This window comes from Oncorhynchus mykiss, chromosome 9 (genome assembly GCF_013265735.2).
Source record: "Oncorhynchus mykiss isolate Arlee chromosome 9, USDA_OmykA_1.1, whole genome shotgun sequence".
In the NCBI taxonomy this organism is placed as follows: domain Eukaryota; kingdom Metazoa; phylum Chordata; class Actinopteri; order Salmoniformes; family Salmonidae; genus Oncorhynchus; species Oncorhynchus mykiss.
The window spans coordinates 54,618,009-54,632,867 of record NC_048573.1 but is presented as its reverse complement, the minus strand read 5'-3'; the positions used below and the strand labels follow the sequence as shown (position 1 = coordinate 54,632,867).

General features: G+C 44.7%; 1 protein-coding gene across 2 annotated transcripts in view; it reads left to right on the top strand.

Moving 5' to 3' along the window:
- Positions 1–14,859, top strand: part of plxna1a (plexin A1a) — a 279,597-nt gene that overhangs the window by 164,938 nt on the left and 99,800 nt on the right. For both annotated transcript variants that reach the window (XM_036988338.1, XM_036988339.1), the window contains exons 5-8: positions 6,346–6,446; positions 6,560–6,683; positions 7,175–7,328; positions 7,470–7,569. In XM_036988338.1, coding sequence (XP_036844233.1) covers positions 6,346–6,446; positions 6,560–6,683; positions 7,175–7,328; positions 7,470–7,569 — 479 coding nt within the window. The remainder of the gene's footprint in view (positions 1–6,345; positions 6,447–6,559; positions 6,684–7,174; positions 7,329–7,469; positions 7,570–14,859) is intronic.

The following is a 14,859-nucleotide window of genomic DNA, read 5'->3' as shown; positions in this document are numbered from 1 at the left end:
GTTCTGTCGTGTTAGTTTAGAGTTAGAATGATAATGTGTGTTCTGTCGTGTTAGTTAGAGTTAGAATGATAATGTGTGTTCTGTCGTGTTAGTTTAGAGTTAGAATGATAATGTGTGTTGTGTCGTGTTAGTTTAGAGTTAGAATGATAATGTGTGTTCTGTCGTGTTAGTTTAGAGTTAGAATGATAATGTGTGTTCTGTCGTGTTAGTTTAGAGTTAGTATGAGAATGTGTGTTCTGTCATGTTAGTTTAGAGTTAGAATGATAATGTGTGTTGTGTCGTGTTAGTTTAGAGTTAGTATGAGAATGTGTGTTCTGTCGTGTTAGTTTAGAGTTAGAATGATAATGTGTGTTGTGTCGTGTTAGTTTAGAGTTAGAATGATAATGTGTGTTCTGTCGTGTTAGTTTAGAGTTAGAATGATAATGTGTGTTCTGTCGTGTTAGTTTAGAGTTAGAATGATAATGTGTGTTCTGTCGTGTTAGTTTAGAGTTAGAATGATAATGTGTGTTGTGTCGTGTTAGTTTAGAGTTAGAATGATAATGTGTGTTCTGTCGTGTTAGTTTAGAGTTAGAATGATAATGTGTGTTCTGTCGTGTTAGTTTAGAGTTAGTATGAGAATGTGTGTTCTGTCATGTTAGTTTAGAGTTAGAATGATAATGTGTGTTGTGTCGTGTTAGTTTAGAGTTAGTATGAGAATGTGTGTTCTGTCGTGTTAGTTTAGAGTTAGAATGATAATGTGTGTTGTGTCGTGTTAGTTTAGAGTTAGAATGATAATGTGTGTTCTGTCGTGTTAGTTTAGAGTTAGAATGATAATGTGTGTTCTGTCGTGTTAGTTTAGAGTTAGAATGATAATGTGTGCTTTTGGAAGAAAAAAAACGTTCTTCCATCTATGAGCTTCCTCGGGGAACATACATATTATTTGCCTACAATGCTTTAACAACTTTCACTAACCCAAAGCTCAGCTTGGTCAGCCCAGCCTCCTTTAAACAAGCACTATCTGGTTTTGTTGCTATGATAACATGCGGTGGGGCATAGCTCCTGTTGTACAATACAGTAGCATCTCTTCCTCCACTTAGTCCTTTAAATGTTTTCATTTTGATGAAGAGGGGTGAAGCTACTGAACATGGTACAGGCCAGGGAGGTGTATTGAGCTGAGTGGTTAAAGTATGTTAGAGCAGTAACTAGGTGTCCTCGCTGGAGCTAAAACGTCCCTCCTTCACCTCCTCCTGGCACTTAGCTCTACTCCTCTACTCCTCTACCAGGAGTGTTCAGTCAGGACCCTCACCTCCACACGTCTTGTCTGCATCCGGATACACTCTTATGGGTGTATAAAAGACCAACAAATCGGATTGAAATGTTTATTGGCATGGAGGGTGTCTTTACGAGGAGTGATTGAGGCTGAAGCTCAATGATGACAAGCAAATGACTGCTTGTGGGTGTCATTCATTCAGTACACTCTTAGAAAAAAGGTGCTACCTAAAAGGGTTCTTTGGCTGCCCCCATAGTAGAACACTGAAGAACTGTTTTTGGTTACATATAGAACTTTCCACGGAAGGTTATACATGGAACACAAAAAGGCTCTACCGGGTACTAAAAGGGTTATACAATGGGGACAGCTGAATAACCCTTCTGGAACCTTTTTTTTCTAACTTGCTCGTCAACGAGTGTCTGCACAGCCAGGCGCTAAAATAGAACTTACATTTGTGATGCTTGACACACTGCAAGTTCCGCCTCTCCCATCTCCTCATTGGTTTTTCGGAGCCTATGCCCACGTGGGTGATTGATAGATGAGGGGGTCCACACCCCAGTCCAACTCGTGGTGGTAATGCACCTTAAAGTTGGTTACCAACCGCCATATAAAGTCCACAGAAGAAGAAGAAGCCTGAAGGAGGAGAGATTATTTAAACAAACTTTTACTCTTTTATCTGTGGATTAATTGTCGGAGTAGAGGACCTTGTGCATTTCAGGTAAGAACAACCCAAGGTTTATATCCCAGGACAAATTAACTAGCAACAGCAAGCTAGCTAAATTGCCATAAATGTTTAATGCTTTTCGACCTGTCCCCAAAATAAAATAGTTTGTTCCGAGTTTGTTTTTATATTTCAACCTTCGTGTCCTGATAGCGTCTGGTGTGGGTTGACAAAATCAACATGCGCGCAAGCAGTCTGGTCAGCATGTAAGAGTGTAGGTTGTGACCAGAGGTAGAAAGGAATTCACCAAGTCACCTGCCTGTTTGGTCAGTGGCATGTGAGGCAGATTTTGTGTGAGAGTGTGCTGGTCCTCTCTTTGTCCTCTGTGAGAATGTGGTGGCCGCCATCAAGAGCGCAGCACAGGTGACAGTGCCGCACGGCATTTGGGCCCTTTCTCTCTCTCTCTCTCTCTCTCTCCCTTTCCCCCCTCTCCCTCTCTCTCTCTCTCTGTGTCTCACACACTCTCTCTCTCTCTCCCTCACTCTCCCTCTCTCTCAAAGCTGTGTCTGTGTCAGTGGCTGTGATGTATGGTCTCATTTGCCATATTTCTCTCTATGCCCAGCCGAATTCAAGACAGATGACAGGGAAAAGGAATGAAAAAAGCATCCAGAAGGAAAAGTTTGTTCTTGTGAAATGAAGCCTTGTCGTTTTCGGGGTGGGCAGAGGGATGACCTAATCTGTATGTGTGTGTGACACCATGGGCTGGTTCTGAAGGGGTGCTAACAGAATGACCCATCCATCACAGTATTGTGCTCTGATAGCACATTCTATTTTGGCGCAAATTACACAGATGGAGCAATTACAGTAGGCCTGCCGAGCCGGGCCCATGCTGCTGCCCTTATGTGAAATGAAATATCAGAGTCGCAATTACATTTGTGTGTCTCCCTCCGTCCCCTCGCTCTCACCCTCTCACCCTCTCTCCTCCCCCTAGCTCCCTCATCCCCCTAGCTCCCTCCCTCTCACCTTCTCACCCTCTCTCCTCCCCCTAGCTCTCTCCTCCCCCTAGCTCCCTCCCTCTCACCCTCTCACCCTCTCTCCTCCCCCTAGCTCCCTCCTTCCCCTCCCTCTCACCCTCCCATCCTCTCACCCTCTCTCCTCCCCCTAGCTCCCTCCTTCTCACCCTCTCACCCTATCTCCCTCCCCCTAGCTCCCTCCTTCCCCTCCCTCTCACCCTCTCACCCTCTCTCCTCCCCCTAGCTCCCTCCTTCCCCTCCCTCTCACCCTCTCCTCCCCCTAGCTCCCTCCTTCCCCTCCCTCTCACCCTCCCATCCTCTCACCCTCTCACCCTCTCTCATCCCCCTAGCTCCCTCCCTCTCACCCTCTCACCCTATCTCCCTCCCCCTAGCTCCCTCCTTCCCCTCCCTCTCACCCTCCCATCCTCTCACCCTCTCTCCTCCCCCTAGCTCCCTCCCTCTCACCCTCTCACCCTCTCTCCTCCCCCTAATTCCCTCCTTCCCCTCCCTCTCACCCTCTCATCCTCTCTCCTCCCCCTAGCTCCCTCCTTCCCCTCCCTCTCACCCTCTCACCCTCTCTCCTCCCCCTAGCTCCCTCCTTCCCCTCCCTCTCACCCTCTTTCCTCCCCCTAGCTCCCTCCTTCCCCTGCCTCTCACCCTCTTTCCTCCCCCTAGCTCCCTCCTTCCCCTCCCTCTCACCCTCTCCCCCTCCCTCCTCCCCCTAGCTTCCTCCTTCCCGTGGCTGATTAAGACGTTCTCCATTGTGACCTAAATGAGAGGCTCATTTGTGGCTGTTATTTATTTGTAATAAATCCCTCCCCCTGTCGCTGGACCAGAGATGAATGGTAGTGTCCTCCGCCTTCACTGCCTGTAGCAGTAAATAGGCCAGAAGGAAAATGCCATTTTTAATATGAATAGGTGCTCTTAGTAATAGTCTCTGTACCTCTTGGTAAGACAAAGGACTCTGGCGGGGAACCTAAGATCTTCCTTCCTATTATTTGCTTTATAAAACTCAGTAATTGAAATGTTCCATTGAAATATTATCTTCCCCTGTATCACCCGACCTATTGAGTAAACTCTATCTGCTATGGCTTTTATGTTTTAATAATATACGGTATGTGTGTCTGGATTTTTCTGCCTGCCTCATCATAATCTTTAGTCACTTTTGTCCAGGGGAATGTAATGACAGCTATTTACTGTTATTTCCTCTGTGGTTATTTAGTGTAATAATGACATCAGGACTATCAGAGGCACTGCTATCTCTATACAGTATATCTGCTTTTGCATGCACTCATGTAGTAAAAATACATTTTTATTCTACCTAGGCCTTTACTTAAGGGCTGTTCTGAGCAAGGGCTGTTCTGAGGCCCGAGGTCAAATTCCTGGGTTTGAGTGCATTATTGCTTTTATAAAACTGTTGCCAATATATTTATACAAATATGAATGACATGTTTTCATTCAAAACATAATTTGAATGAGTAAATTTGTTGCTTTGCATTCTGAAGTTATTATCCAAGTGGGCTGGTCTTTTTTAGTTATTTTCTCCTGTTTTGACCCAGTTGTTAATTCTAATCGTTCTATAAATTCAATGATAATGATTTAATAAATGTCCAATAGGCAACAACTATTATTGTTAGCGAGTCCGAGTTAACCAAGGTAGTTGGTGATGTTAATAGAGATGTTTCCATTGATGGGACACGAGTGGAAGAACTTGGTTCTGGCGCTGGTTGGTGATAGCCAGTGCTTGTCTCTACTTTGCTGGCACCGGAGAGATCGCATTTGTAAAATGATACATTGTTTCACAGGTTATAGAGGCAGACAGGGAGGTTTACTCAACCCCCAACTGTTGCAAACCAAATAGTAACATGAGAAAATAATGTGTAGACACTTTTCCTGAGAGATTTCCTGCCTGGGCTGTGGGACATTGGAATTATGACATTAACATGTTATGGTATTTTGCAGGAGTTGTTGTCCGACAACTCCCGCATATCAACCAATCAGCATCCAGGATCCAAACGACCCGTTTTATAATTAAGCAATAAGCCACGAGGAGGTGTGCTATATGGCCAATATACCCCGGCTAAGGGCTGTTCTTACACACGACGCAATGCGGAGTGCCTGGATACAGCCCTTAGTCGTAGTATGTTGGCCACATACCACAAAGCCCTGAGGTGCCGTATTGCTATTATAATCTGGTTAACAACGTAATTAGAGCGGTAAAAATACATGTTTTGTCATACATGTGGTATATGGTCTGATATACCACGGCTGTCAGCCAATCAGCGTTCAAAGAGAGGTCCAGCTCCATACTAGATTATCTCTTGTTAGTCAATAATTGCAGTCCTCCCAGCAGTGAAGTCCTCAATGGTCTCAGATGAAATTGATCCTGTTTGATTTCTGACACTTGATTTAGAAGATGCCTGCGGTTGTAATGTAATACTAGCCCAGTGAGTGTAGGTTGACTCCTGCTGAATGTGTGGAACCCAACAGGCATGCAGGCAGGCAGTGAGAGAAAGGTGGAGAGAGAGAGAGAGAGAGAGAGAGACAGAAAGAAAGGGATGCTGCTCTGGGCAGAAGTAGGTCTGCATACTGTACATGTGCACACACACACACACACACACACACACACACACACAAACACACACACACACACACACACACACTCTCTCTCTCTCTCTTCCTCTTCCCTACTGACCCCAGACGTGTTTCTCACAGTCCTACAGTCTGTAATGTTTCTGCTCAAACAGTTTGGTGCAGTGGAGCTATTTATGTGGATGAATAGAAAGCCTAAATACTATATTCAAGCCCAGTACGATGACAAAGACACAGAACACATACAGGATGTGGAATTGTTGACCTCCAGTCCTGAGTGAAGCAGCTGGGAGTGTGTGAGCTGTGCTCTCTGCTATCTGAGTGTGACAGGAATAACTGTGGTCAGGGCTGCAGGCTCCCAACAGCTGCCCCACAAACATTGTCACGGATTGCCCTCGGACACACACACACACATGGATGGACGCATGCTCGCTCGCATCCACACATCCAATCACACACACAAATACACACAGAGGCCCAATAATAGTCTAATATGTTGGTGTCCAGTCAGTGAGGAGACGGTTGCGTTTAACAGTGCAGGCCAGGGGGTGATTGAGTCCAGGCAGCACGGCTGTCCGTCTGTCACCGACTCGCTAAACAGAACACGCAAGCCATGAGCACGACCATAAAGAGACCAGGGCTGAGATGTGCCAGAGACAAGGACTAATCTAAGGTGAACATCTGTTTTTTTAGAAAGTAAACTGCACAGTATGTCAGATTATGATGGCGAATGACATACGTCAACAAAGACTCAATTCACACTCAGCCAATCCCTCAGTAAACTCTTGACGCATTCTATGGCGTAAACCGTGTGTATTGTGTGTTTCCAGGTGAGCCGTGTTCCAGTGGAGAGCTGTGAGCAGTACTCCTCCTGCAGCGGCTGCCTGGGGTCAGGAGATCCCCACTGTGGCTGGTGTGTCCTCCACAATGTGTAAGTACTGAATGACCACACGGAGCTGCTCTGACGCTGCCTTCCTGACATTACTATGTCCTCAATTCCATACTATCAAGTCACCTGAAGAACCAAAATTCTCTCTCTGTCAGGTGTTCCAGGAAGGATCGTTGTGAGAGGGCTGATGAGCCTCAGCGTTTTGCCTCCCGAGTGGAGCAGTGTGTCAAACTCAGTGTCCAGCCTGGAAACATCTCTGTCACCATGTCTGAAGTGCAGGTAACTCACCTGACAATAAATCCTGTGTGCGTGTGCGTGTGTGTGTGTGGACGTGTTGAACTATTCTTGTGGGGACCAGAAGTCCCCACAAAATTTGACCAACTGGGGAGATTTTGTTAGTCCCCACAAGGTCAAATGCTATTTCTAGGGGTTTAGGGTTAAGGTTACAATTAGTGTTAGGATTAGAATTAGGAGCTAGAGTTAGTTTTAGGTTAGGAGCTAGGGTTAGTTTTAGGGTTAGGGTTAGAAGCTAGGATTAGGTTAAGGGTTAAGGTTAGGTTTTTGGGTTAAGGTTAGGATTAGGGTACGGGTTAGGGATAGGGGTTAGGGAAAATAGGATTTTGAACGGGACTGAATTGTGTGTCCCCACATGTTTAGTTGTACAAGACTGTGTGTGTGTAGTGTGGTGTGTGCGTCCATTTGTGTGACTGAGAGTGTGTGTCCTCACATTGACTTGTCCCTCACACTCTCCTCTCTCTCTGTATTCCTAGCTGGTGCTGCAGGCCCAGAATGTGCCTAACCTTTCGGCAGGGGTCAACTGCTCCTTTGAGGACTACACTGAGACAGAGGGACGCATCTTTGGGGGACGCATTTACTGCCTGTCCCCTTCCACACGAGAGGTCGCCCCCATCACACGCAACCAGGGTGAGACAAGAAGCCACAGCATCCTCATGCTGCTATTTGCTAGTTATATACATCAGTTGCACTGTGTTAACAAAATAGCATTATTGTATTAAGTGTTTGTGTGTAGATTGTGTCATACTGATATACTGTGACTCTTTCTAGGGGACAAGCGCACTGTGAAGCTGTATCTGAAGTCTAAGGAGACAGGAAAGAAGTTTGCCAGTGTAGACTTTGTGTTCTACAACTGCAGTGTGCACCAATCGTAAGTTTGGTTTTAAGTCAGTGTGTGTGTGTGTGTGTGAGAGAGAGAGCGATAAAGAGAAAAATACTGTATATATATAGAGAGTGAGATATCCTCCCCTCTCTGTTCTGTAGCCTGTGTTACTGCTGATGAGATCAGACTCTTAATGTAATTTCCTTAATAACTTGGAGCTCCTCTGATTCATTGATAATGTTTTACCACACTGAGTTATGTTACTTTCCATCTGAGATCCATCTCTTTCTTTCCCTCTCTTCCTCCCTCCCTTCATCTACCCCATTCTCTCCACATCCTGCCTTGAGGCTCTCAGACCCTGTTTCTATCCCACTCCCCTAGCTCTGCCTTTCACTAAACATAGATATGGACCAAATATCCCCATCTCCGCTCTCACCCTTATCATTTCCCATTCCATTACTATATCTTTCATCTCTCTCTATCCCTTCCTCTCTTCTTTTCCTCTCACTTCCTCTCTCATCCCCTTTCCCCTTATTTATCTTCTTTATCTCCTCCCCTCTACCACTCCCCTATCATCCTCCCTCTACCTCCCCTCACCTCCCTCTACCACTCCCCTATCCTCCTCATCCTCTCCCTCCTCCCTCTACCTCCCCTCACCTCCCTCTACCACTCCCCTATCCTCCTCATCCCCTCCCTCCTCCCTCTACCTCCCCTCACCTCCCTCTACCACTCCCCTATCCTCCTCATCCTCTCCCTCCTCCCTCTACCTCCCCTCACCTCCCTCTACCACTCCCCTATCCTCCTCATCCTCTCCCTCCTCCCTCTACCTCCCCTCACCTCCCTCTACCACTCCCCTATCCTCCTCATCCTCTCCCTCCTCCCTCTACCTCCCCTCACCTCCCTCTACCACTCCCCTATTCTCCTCATCCTCTCCCTCCTCCCTCTACCTCCCCTCACCTCCCTCTACCACTCCCCTATCCGCCTCATCCTCTCCCTCCCCTATAACTCTTCCATCTCCTCTCCTCTTCCCCTCCTCCCTCTAACTCCCCTCACCTCCCTCTGTCTCTCCCCTATCCCCTCCTGCTACCCATCTCTTCCTTTCATGCTCTCCTTCACCCCCTCTCCTTCTCTCCTCTCTCCTGTTGGTCCTCTCTCCTGCCGGTCCAGATGTTCTGTGCCCCTCCTCTCTGCTTTTATTTATCAAACAGATTTTTTTTTCCTGGCCCCTGCTCTGTGAGCTGCATACATTAGCATAGCAATATTCTCCTAATTAGCTGGCCTGGCGCCCCATTAGAGCTGGACATAATGGAGAACGTATGTAAAGTGTTCACCTGGACCTCTTATCAAGGCCTGGTTCAATGTCTTTGAACCTAGAGAATGTGTGATTATTTATGCGCCTCTGTATATGTGTGTGTGTGTGTGTGTGTGTGTGTATGACAGGGCTGGTGAAGCACCCCCACGTTTTCTCTCTCCTCTCATTGAATAAGCAGGCGTAGCGAGGTCTTTGATGTGATGTATGCAACACACTCCCTCAGGACATTACAGTACACTACAGTCTAGTTTTAACAGTCCAGCCTCATCAGCCACACAGAACCCACGCGACCTCCTGACCTACTCCCCTCCTGACCCCTGACCCCAGCGTGTGTAGGCTGCCAACAGGCCGGGCATGCCAACTCACCCTCTGGGAAATAAATAGCTTTTCCTCAGAGGCGACTGGCATTGTGGGTGGGGAGGGCACGTATTTGGCAAGGCAAATTATCCCGCCGGGTATTTACATACTAAGTAATAATATTTGAGTTTTGCATTAAAAAGACAGCCGGAATAGTTTAATTGAGCGTGTGAGGGACTGAATGAATTTTCAACCTGATGAGGGTGGAGGAAGAGATGGAGAGGGGGGATGAAGCAAGTGAAGGAGAGATGGATTGTGCCCATTGTGTCGGGATACAGCGTCCAGAGAGCTAAAAGGATAGCGCCTCAACCAATCCACAATCCCCATTAGAATACGAAAAGAAGGATGTAATGCATGCAGGGATTGGGAGCTCTTGAAAAGGCCCACTCATGGAAAGCAGAAAACCCCTCGACAGGCTCTCGTCGGAGGGCTGGGTGTTCACGCTATTCCCCTAATACTGGACCGGCCTGGTTGGTTGACCACCTGGAGATGTTTCACTGTTGTAACAGGACAAGAACATACGGCTCCAACGTTCTGATAACATCCTATCAATGTAAAGAATGGTTTAGATGGGAGGAAGAGGTCTTATTTTGTGGTGACCACTCTCACTTCAATGATCCCAATAGTATTTTCAATCTAACATGGACTTTGTTCTCTGAGCATACTGATCTATCTGTCTGAGATCACACGGTAGGTGTTAGGGTAGCAAATAGAGAACAGAGAAATTGCCAGGCATCTGATAGATGTTATGAGTTGTTAGATTTGAGATAGAGGGGGGAAGATGAGTTTGTTATTGCCCAGGTTCAGGTGTGATATTACCAGCCAGCAGAGGGTGAGTGATAAGGCTCTGGTCCAGACATGATGCCACTCTGCCTGGCAGTACTGTCTAATAGTCTGGATCTCTCAATCCCTTTCCACTACCTCTCCCTCTTCTCTCATCTACCTCTACCTTTCCTCCTGAACCAGGCAGAACAAAGGAAACAGACTCAGAGTCCCTCAGCCTGGAAGTGTTCATTCACCCAGCTCCTGAATAGGCAGTATTGAAACAGTGAAGCATGTTTGTAATTTAACCAGAGACAAAGAAAGCCGTAATTGAATATGATAATTATATCTATGTATCTGTCTGTTTGCTGATACTGAAATGAAAAGCATGTTTACATTGGGAAAGGTCTACTGTAGGTCTGCTGTAATATACAGTGCCTTGCGAAAGTATTCGGCCCCCTTGAACTTTGCGACCTTTTGCCACATTTCAGGCTTCAAACATAAAGATATAAAACTGTATTTTTTTTGTGAAGACTCAACAACAAGTGGGACACAATCATGAAGTGGAACGACATTTATTGGATATTTCAAACTTTTTTAACAAATCAAAAACTGAAAAATTGGGCGTGCAAAATTATTCAGCCCCCTTAAGTTAATACTTTGTAGCGCCACCTTTTGCTGCGATTACAGCTCTAAGTCGGTTGGGGTATGTCTCTATCAGTTTTGCACATCGAGAGACTGACATTTTTTCCCATTCCTCCTTGCAAAACAGCTCGAGCTCAGTGAGGTTGGATGGAGAGCATTTGTGAACAGCAGTTTTCAGTTCTTTCCACAGATTCTCGATTGGATTCAGGTCTGGACTTTGACTTGGCCATTCTAACACCTGAATCTGTTTATTTTTGAACCATTCCATTGTAGATGTTGCTTTATGTTTTGGATCATTGTCTTGTTGGAAGACAAATCTCCGTCCCAGTCTCAGGTCTTTTGCAGACTCCATCAGGTTTTCTTCCAGAATGGTCCTGTATTTGGCTCCATCCATCTTCCCATCAATTTTAACCATCTTCCCTGTCCCTGCTGAAGAAAAGCAGGCCCAAACCATGATGCTGCCACCACCATGTTTGACAGTGGGCATGGTGTGTTCAGGGTGATGAGCTGTGTTGCTTTTACGCCAAACATAACGTTTTGCATTGTTGCCAAAAAGTTCCATTTTGGTTTCATCTGACCAGAGCACCTTCTTCCACATGTTTGGTGTGTCTCCCAGGTGGCTTGTGGCAAACTTTAAACAACACTTTTTATGGATATCTTTAAGAAATGGCTTTCTTCTTGCCACTCTTCCATAAAGGCCAGATTTGTGCAATATACGACTGATTGTTGTCCTATGGACAGAGTCTCCCACCTCAGCTGTAGATCTCTGCAGTTCATCCAGAGTGATCATGGGCCTCTTGGCTGCATCTCTGATCAGTCTTCTCCTTGTATGAGCTGAAAGTTTAGAGGGACGGCCAGGTCTTGGTAGATTTGCAGTGGTCTGATACTCCTTCCATTTCAATATTATCGCTTGCACAGTGCTCCTTGGGATGTTTAAAGTTTGGGAAATCTTTTTGTATCCAAATCCGGCTTTAAACTTCTTCACAACAGTATCTCGGACCTGCCTGGTGTGTTCTCTGCGCTTTTAACGGGCCTCTGAGACTATCACAGTGCAGGTGCATTTATACGGAGACTTGATTACACACAGGTGGATTGTATTTATCATCATTAGTCATTTAGGTCAACATTGGATCATTCAGAGATCCTCACTGAACTTCTGGAGAGAGTTTGCTGCACTGAAAGTAAAGGGGCTGAATAATTTTGCACGCCCAATTTTTCAGTTTTTGATTTGTTAAAAAAGTTTGAAATATCCAATAAATGTCGTTCCACTTCATGATTGTGTCCCACTTGTTGTTGATTCTTCACAAATACAGTTTTATATCTTTATGTTTGAAGCCTGAAATGTGGCAAAAGGTCGCAAAGTTCAAGGGGGCCGAATACTTTCGCAAGGCACTGCATATACACTACAGTATGTAGACTTAAGAAACAGATTCTGTAATATATATACACTACAGTATGTAGACTTAAAGAAACAGATTCTGTAATATATATACACTACAGTATGTAGACTTAAGAAACAGATTCTGTAATATATATACACTACAGTATGTAGACTTAAGAAACAGATTCTGTAATATATATACACTACAGTATGTAGACTTAAAGAAACAGATTCTGTAATATATATACACTACAGTATGTAAACAGATTCTATATTTGATGAAGTTGTCATGTACTCTGTGGTCCTGGGTGGTCTGATTAGCAGCCAGGAAACATTGACTTGTTTGCAGTAGCACACTCAGAGCACTGCAGAGACTTCCTGCTGTAGGACATGCAGTAGCTCCCCGGTGTGTCTCTGTGTGTGTCCCTGTACGTCTCTCAGTGTGGTGCTGAGAATCAGCAGGGTTCAAAGAGCATTGCCCCCCTCTTCTGTCTGGATCTGGCTGGGATCGATAGACCCAGATGTCTGGAGACTAGAAGGTATTATCCCTTCAGAAGCAAACAAATAGCAGGCTGTTAGCATAGCACAAATCCACCCACCCACCCTCTCTCTCACTCTCTCTCCCCCCCCCCCCTCTCTCTCTCTCTCTCTCTCTCTCTCTCTCTCTCTCCCCCCCTCCCTTCCTCCCCATAGAAACACACATACAGGAATCGATTATAGACTTTATCCAGTAGAGCTAGGATGGTAGTGGGTCCTGCTTATTATAGTAGTCTGTAGCTCTGCTACACATGCCTCATTCAGTCACTGGAATATGGGGGTAGGAGGCAAGTTAAAGGGCTTTGTAGAACTCATAAAGATTTTTGAGAAATCAATGTGTTTATGTGGGGCGAAGCAGAGTGGAGTCAAACTAATGCATGCATTTTATTTTATCCCATTTTTACTCTCCTGTAGCTATAACAACCTTGTTGAGGCTGCTGGTAATCCATGTTCATTTATGCTTTCTGAACTAAGGAAAAGGGAGTCTGGAGAAAAATCAGGCTTATCTGGGCCTTGCAGCTTATTTGAATGTAAACCTTTGAACATGTTGAATAGGAAGGAGGAGTATATCGCTCTAGTCATTTTCCTCTCTATGGTTATTTTACTGTCTTTTGGAGACATGGTATCTGGAAGAGGAAAACATTGCTCTGTTCTGCTCTGCTCACACCTTTCAGTGGCTTACACAGATGCTTCAATGTGCTTTACCCTTTGACCTTGCACTCCTACCACACTATACTGTTAGCTCCGAGGTGCAATAATCACATGGACACACACTGACACATTCTTCCTGAAGTAAGTTACTCTATCGAAGTGACTTTAATAGTTTGAGGTAGATGAGCCAGGAGCCTCAGAGGCAAGGGCTGGTCCTGGACATCTATTCTAGAGGCTGATTGGTCAATTAACTGAGTCACATGTTTCATTAAGGAGCTTGTCGTATCCTAGAGGGCTGTGTTGTATTCTAATGTTGCTTCGAAATGATCGTTAAATAAGTTAATTGGACAAATCACCAGCAGAATGGATCTTAATGAGTTTGTATACCAGCAGTAAGAGCCTACCCTGAAGTGTTGTTTTTGTTGTGTGAAAAACCTTGCCGTTAAGTTTTGATTCGAAAGAGGTTGATCGTTCTTTTAAATGTTCTGTGAGAGTGAAATAATATAATACAAATCATGTTGTGTTTGTGTTTCTAGTAAAGTCAATCAATGAATGTTACTGCTGTAACTCTACAATTTAACCAAGCCAATTCCTGAAGCAATATAGTGTGTTCCTTCTGTGTGTGTGTATCATACAGTCATACAGTTGTTGATGTGTATGTGTGTCTCATACAGTTGTTGATGTGTATGTGTGTCTCATACAGTTGTTGATGTGTGTGTGTGTGTATCATACAGTTGTTGATGTGTGTGTGTGTATCATACAGTTGTTGATGTGTATGTGTGTCTCATACAGTTGTTGATGTGTATGTGTGTCTCATACAGTTGTTGATGTGTGTGTGTGTGTATCATACAGTTGTTGATGTGTGTGTGTGTGTATCATACAGTTGTTGATGTGTATGTGTGTATCATACAGTTGTTGATGTGTGTGTGTGTATCATACAGTTGTTGATGTGTGTGTGTGTATTATACAGTTGTTGATGTGTGTATCATACAGTTGTTGATGTGTATGTGTGTATCATACAGTTGTTGATGTGTGTGTGTGTATCATACAGTTGTTGATGTGTGTGTATCATACAGTTGTTGATGTGTGTGTGTGTGTATCATACAGTTGTTGATGTGTGTGTCATACAGTTGTTGATGTGTGTATCATACAGTTGTTGATGTGTGTGTGTGTGTATCATACAGTTGTTGATGTGTGTGTGTGTATCATACAGTTGTTGATGTGTGTGTCATACAGTTGTTGATGTGTGTATCATACAGTTGTTGATGTGCATGTGTGTATCATACAGTTGTTGATGTGTATGTGTGTGTGTATCATACAGTTGTTGATGTGTGTGTGTATCATACAGTTGTTGATGTGTATGTGTGTCTCATACAGTTGTTGATGTGTATGTGTGTCTCATACAGTTGTTGATGTGTGTGTGTGTGTATCATACAGTTGTTGATGTGTGTGTGTGTATCATGCAGTTGTTGATGTGTATGTGTGTATCATACAGTTGTTGATGTGTGTGTGTGTATCATACAGTTGTTGATGTGTGTGTGTGTATCATACAGTTGTTGATGTGTGTATCATACAGTTGTTGATGTGTATGTGTGTATCATACAGTTGTTGATGTGTGTGTGTGTATCATACAGTTGTTGATGTGTGTGTATCATACAGTTGTTGATGTGTGTGTGTGTGTATCATACAGTTG